General features: G+C 40.7%; 1 protein-coding gene across 1 annotated transcript; it reads left to right on the plus strand.

Moving 5' to 3' along the window:
* The first annotated feature begins 1084 nt into the window (after positions 1-1084).
* Positions 1085-6018, plus strand: LOC115180182 (aldo-keto reductase family 1 member B1-like). The gene is made up of 5 exons (XM_029742059.1): positions 1085-1158; positions 3170-3188; positions 5338-5444; positions 5721-5802; positions 5920-6018. Exons 1-5 carry the CDS (start codon positions 1085-1087, stop codon positions 6016-6018), a joined length of 381 nt encoding a protein of 126 aa, XP_029597919.1.
* The last annotated feature ends 937 nt before the right edge of the window (positions 6019-6955 follow it).

Below are 6955 nucleotides of genomic sequence, written 5' to 3' on the forward strand. Positions count from 1 at the left end.
GTGCTTTTTGGTGGCCACCAGTGCTGGCTATAACCCTGTATAGCCAGCACTGGGGGCTGACATTTAAACAGTATAGCATGATAAATGAAATGTTCTTACAGCTGAGTGCATTAGTAAAATGCCCACCCTTTTCCCTTTGTTTTATAGAGTATGAAAAGCTGTAGTCCGGGGGGAGGCTTCGGGCAAGAGAGGCGCTACAGTACTGAAGAGCAGCCATGTTTCAGTGAGAAACATTGCGATCAACATTGCGAACTCTGTAATGAGGTCATTCCCAAGAAAGGTTTTACTAGTGATTGCGCTAACATTTAAAAGCGCCATAATGAACTTAGTGCGGGCGCACTCTGCTCCTGGGGGCATCTGCTTCCAGGTAACCAATGGAATAACAACCAATATTAATTATTACAAACCACTTTTCTGATATATCCAATCTATGAGAATGTAGGATATAACAGTCTATAAACTCACTAGCAGGTGGAGTTAGAGGAACATCTTCGGTATATGTAGTGTATGTGGACACCCCTTGAAATGAGTGGAATCTGCTATTTCAGGCCACATCCGTTGCTGACAGTGTATAAAATCGAGCACATAGCCATGCAATCTCAATAGACAAACATTGGCAGTAAAATGGCCTTACTGAAGAGCTCAGTGACTTTCAAAGTTGCACCATCATAGGATGCCACCTTTCCAACAAGTCCGTTTGTCACATTTTTTATGCTAATTTTACAAAAGAGGAATTTGTATGCAAAACAATGACTATGTGAATGAATGTTGCCGTCAACTATCTAAAGGTGACTATCGCAAACTGCATTATGTCCCTATCCTATAATTCCACCATAATATCTCATCCACAGTGGAAAGCTGTTTGGAATCAGGACAAATCACCAAAAAATAAGTTGTGTGAAATTTCCCAAGATACCAACTTTCCATACAGTCGCTAAATTACACAAACAAGTGTCTCCTCCTCCAGGTAGACCCATTGTAGCAGCAATCGACTCTGTGACATCCAACATTTTCTAAATTTGTGGATTACCACATTAAAACCAATGGTTGAGAATCTCCCATCTTATGGTCAGACACTAGTCACATGATCTCATTGATAGAGGGCTTAGGAAGGATACCAGAGGGTACCCTGCTGGCCACTTTTGATGTGGAGAGCTTGTACACTAACATACCACACACTGGAGGCTTGCAGGCGCTACACACTTCCTTCAGCAGAGAGACTCTACCCTTGCTACATCCAATGATGCATCTCACAACTTACTGAACTGGTATTATCCAATAACTACTTTGTCTTTGAGTCAGACTTTTTCCTTCAAATTCGGGGTGTAGCCATGGGCTCCCCTTTCCCCTCAACTATGCAAACCTGTATGTGGGACAATTTCAGGAAGCGCTCATGTACAAAACAGAGACACACCCCCTACTTTCTAAAATACTCCTATGGAAGACATACATAGATGATGTCTTTGTTCTCTGGGAAGGAAGTCAGCAGGAACTAAATGAATTCCAAACTCTACTAAACGAGAGCTCTGAATACCTCAAATTCACCATGCAGACTGATGAGAGAGAAATAAACTACCTGGACCTATGGATCATCAAAGAGAATGATGCATTACACACATACTTATACACAAAACCCACAGACTGCAATACCTTGCTATGTGTGGATAGTATGCATCCCCTTCCCCTCAAGAATGGTCTACCATATAGCCAGGAATTACTAAAAACTCAACCAAAGAAGAAAAACAACGCAACTGTCTTTTGCACTAAGTACACCAAGGGTTCGGAGAAAATGAAAGCAATCCTGAAAAAGCACTGGCATATTCTGCAATCAGACAAAAAAAAAAATCGCACACCTCTCCAAGGAACCCCCACTGGTGGTCTGTAAGCGTGGTCATAATATTGGAGGTAGCTTGGTGAGATCTGACATGCCCCCTGAGCTCACTCAGACATTGTTGACACCTATCCCAAATGGGAACTACAAATGTGGCTCATGCGCACAGTGCAATCAGGGGCGGAAATCCCGGGGGGACGGGGGGGACACGACCCCCCATCCTGGGAAAAATATGATTGTCCCCCCCAATCTATCACTGAAACATAACTATGTAATTTAAATAATATTAATAATACGCAATGAAAGCATTGTGCTGATTATAGACACTTAATAGAGCGTTTTAAGTTTCAAAAGATTGCGACCCCCCCCACTCTTTGCCTCACAATGGTTTGATCCACTGCCAGTTCCTTAGCTTGCTAGGTAACAGAGAGGTCGTATCTACTGTCTGAAAGGCACTCAATGCACGTAACTGACGTGAGGTTAATCCAGTCAATCGCGCACACACACTAGCTGAATATGCAGAGCTAGCGCGCAAATATTAACTATTAAGCTAGCTAGTACCTATTCCATTTATGTGGCGTCGTCAAAGATGGAATCTTTGCTATCGTCAATTTATTCCAAGATCAGCATGCAGATGATGTAAGTTAGTACTTCAAAGTCCCTGTGATAAAGGTTAGCGATAAACTGAACAGAACTACACTCTCTTCTACCATTGTCCTTAAATATATTTAATGGCCTCGTTGCAAAGTTAAATTGTCGCAAGGGAACTTTTATTTATTTATTTTTTTTCACCTTTATTTAACCCGGGTAGCAAAGATTATAGCAAACACACCACTGAAACTGAATTGGTGCTCGCTAGCTTTGCAAATTCAGCTATTGTTGGAAGCCAGCCAATATGAACAAACTATTAAAATTACAAAAGGTTGCAGCATATGGTGTGTAAATGGTTGAACTCATACAGCTGTCAACTCTTGTCATTTTAATCCGTTTCACATTTGCTAGCTACCTTTTAGATCGAAGCCCAAATAGAATGATTGAAGATGATAGAAGCCCATCTCCTACTGTAAATAACCTACACACTGTGTGTAGCCAGCCAGCCAGCCAGGTAGAAAAAATGGCAGAAAAATAAAAGACGGACATCAGAGTATTTTTCAATACACCAAAACGCATAGTAAGAACCCTAGTAGCCTAATATCTCAAAGACTAGTTGATAAAATGTTCATAAGAAAGAAATGAATTCTAATGGAAATGTTTCACAATGATGTCATTAGGCAGAGCAGGCAACAGATGGCACACAGGACAGCAGAGTTGGGGACAGATATGCAGGGGACAGACTGGCAGAGACAGGGAGTCTCAGGTAAGTTTGTTGAGTCTTTGTTTGGCAACATTATGAAAGGTTCTCAATTTTTTTGACTTGTAAAATAGGAACATAATTGGAAAATGCCATGGATACCCCCACTCTCAACTTAAACTGGTGACTGAACTAAGATTTGTTAAAGGCAATGGTATTGCTGTGTGATTAGTTGTGTAGTTTGGGGTACCGGTAGTTAGGAGTACGGCAAACACCTTATTCTTTGGTTCCTCAATATACATTTACTATATTACAATGTAGGCTATGTGTTACAGCACTACTTTGGTGTCCCCCTCAGGAATTGCTCTTGAGAAAATTTCATGTATTGTCCCTCCAAAGGTTGATATCAGATTTTCGCCCCTGAGTGCAATAGCACTATAAAACACCCTTCTTCAGACACCCACAAACTGTCGGAAAATACCTGTTAAGGGTATCATTTCATACAAGACCAAGGGAGTAAATCTATCTCATCACCTGTTCATGTGGAAAAGCCTACGTAGGACAAACGAAAAAGACATTAAAACAACGCATAGCTGAACAGCACAGCTCAATCAGGTGTAAGAACATTGACAATCCAGTAGCAGCTTCACTTTGTTGAAGCTAACCATCAATCTCCTCCCTCAAATACACAGGCATTGAGAATGTTGCTCTACTACCAATGAGAGGAGTAACATTGAGATCCAACTACTACAAAGGGAGGCTTACTGGATATCCAATCTAACAAACATTGACCCCCTAGTGGTCTGAATATTGAATTTGATCTCAGGCCTTTCTTATGAACAAGTATTATATATTGATATATTCTTTCTACAGCTTATTAGCGTACACCTATGATTCTATATGATAACAATAGGCTAATATATTTAATATGCCCCAAACTATTGTTTTTTTGAACAGTTTCACTAATTCATTCTAATTAACTTAATCATTATGACACACCCCTCACTATTGTCATTGGTTGCTCTAATTGCACTGTTTGTCTACATAACCTGGTTCAAGTATTCATGACATTACCCTGAAGAAGGCACCGTGATGCCGAAACGTTGGTAAATACCCAATAAATTACTGGGAGTTTATATATGGAGTCTGCGACTCTTTATTTTGATAGTTAATCGTTTTTTCACCGTTAGTCAGCACTTCCAACAAAGTACTTTTTTCTGGGTGTGCGCCAGCTCATGTTTTTTATGTTGAAAATTCTAAAATAATTTGCTGCATTTTTCACAATTTTCCATCCAGTTTTCTTTATTTTTGTAATACACTGAGTGTACAAAACATTAAGAACACCTGCTCTGACCAGGTGAAAGCTATCATCCCTTATTGATGTCAGTTGTTAAATCCCCTTCAACCAGTACAGATGAAGGGGAGGAGACAGGATAAAGAAGGATTTTTAAGCCTTGAGACATGGATTGTGTATGTCTGCCATTCAGAGGGTGAATGGACAAGACAAAAGATTTAAGTGCCTTTTGAATGGGGTATGGTAGTAGGTGCCAGGCACACCGGCTTGTGTCAAGAACTGCAATACTGCTGGGTTTTTCACGCTCAACAGTTTCCCGTGTCTATCAAGAATGGTCCACCATTCAAAGGACATTCAGCAACTTGACACAGCTGTGGGAAACATTCGAGTCAACATGGGCCAGCATCCCTGTGGAACGCTTTCGACACATTATAGAGTCAATCCCCGACGAATTGAGGCTGTTCTGAGGAAGGTGTTCATAATGTTTAGTACTCCCCAACGAGTTCAGGAGGCGAAGGTCAAGTCATGCATCCTCCGAAACATGACCCACCAAACCGCGCTTCTTAACACCCGCCCGCTTAACCCAGAAGCCAGCCGCACCAATGTGTCGGGCGCTCGAGTCGCAAGAGTGCGATGAGAAAAGTAAAGTGGACAGACCTTCTTGTGCTTTCTATTGTCACCATACTGAACAGCTTCCCGAATAAACAGCAAAGCTTTATTGGGCTTATTTGACTGTAATAAACAAAGTGTCTTAATTAAAATAAATGTTTTTTATTTGTAATCCACCATCTAATTTAATTCTGTATGTTTATGAACGTAAAATTCCACTCCACTAATTCTCTAATGCTACAGTACATCCCATGTGTTGTAATAAGAACTGTAGGTGAAGTGAATAACCTCACTAATTATCTCTACTGCCAGGTTGAATGCCACCCCTATCTGAACCAGGAGAAGTTGATCAACTACTGTCACTCTAAGGGCATCTCTGTGACAGCCTACAGCCCCCTGGGTTCCCCAGACAGACCATGGTGAGGGCATATACTTCAACTAATAATACCTGAGAGATATACACTGAATATACAAAACACTAAGAACACCTGTCCTTTCCATGACAGACTGACCAGGTGAAAGCTATGATCCCTTATTGATGTCACTTGTTAATCCAATATTTCAATTCAATATTAGGAAGGTGTTCCTAATGTTTGGTATAGTCAGTACACATTCACCTTGTACATGAATTCTGAACATACAGACATTTACAGTTGTCCCTGTGAAAAGATTGTAACACTGTGTGTCAATAACAGGACCAAACCAGAGGACCCTTCGCTGCTGGAGGATCCCAACATCAAGGCCATCGCTGAGAAACACAAGAAGACCACTGCCCAAGTACTGTACTCTAATACCCTTTTCACACTATCGAGCCAACCCGAACCATACTGATATTTTCTTTAACCTGGGATCACATTTACATGTCCGCTTTTCTCTCTGTCATCCTCACTTCAGGTCCTGATCCGCTTCCAAATCCAACGGAACACGATTGTGATTCCCAAGTCTATCACCCCCACACGTATCCAGGAGAATTCAAGGTATTATCTCCCATAAATTCTCCGTTATTTGAAGAGGTGTGTCATCTGATTTAGTTCACACGTGTGGCTTTGGGGTAATTGTCTTTTTGAACCATGCAGGTGTTTGACTTTGTGTTGAGCGACGAGGAAATGAAGACCATTCTGGGCTTCAACAGGAACTGGAGAGTCTGCCCAATGACAGGGTGAGACCCTACGTGGTTCATTTTGACCAATGTACTGTATTTTACAGTATACACAGTCTCTGCAGAGGCTCAAACTGTTTAAATAAGTATTATGAGGTCAAATTTCAGTCATCCTCATTTTAATGTGATGATGACAGCTATGTTTATTATGCTGTTACTTTTCTTTGAATGCAAATATACTTCATGTTTATTTGATTTCTGAACATGTGAAAAACTGTACTGTCTCTCTGAATGGTGTTTTGTTTTTCTTTGTCATCCAGGGGCATGAAGCACAAGGACTACCCCTTCGATGCTGAATTTTAAGGAACGTTACATCTGGTGCTATAACTTGGTTGAGATGTCTGCCCTCTCTCTGTTCTCGTTCAGATTCATTCTTATTTCTCCCTTTAAGACAATGTGCATAACAGCCACCCTTGAGCTAGTTTCTAGCGATTGACTGATTTAGTGTCTGTGTGTTGCGCTATTGTATTTCTCATGACATATACACTCTGACTTATGTTATAGCCTGCTAACCTAGCCTAATGCACAATGGTCATTATTTTTTCAACAATCATGGAAACATAATTTGACATAGGATTGATATTAGTGAAGTTTAAAAAAAGCTTGAGAGTTTAGTCGCTGGTTTGATAGGAAATCTTTAGCCTTGGATCTGCTAACACACAATAGGGTGTTTGTGGCTTCTCACATGACCTAGTTTGTTTGTCTCATTCGATTTGAGTCTCCAATGGTCTCTCACAAACTTTTTCATCAATGAGCCTCCACATTTAAAGG

Source organism: Salmo trutta, chromosome 40 (assembly GCF_901001165.1).
Source record: "Salmo trutta chromosome 40, fSalTru1.1, whole genome shotgun sequence".
Classification (NCBI taxonomy): domain Eukaryota; kingdom Metazoa; phylum Chordata; class Actinopteri; order Salmoniformes; family Salmonidae; genus Salmo; species Salmo trutta.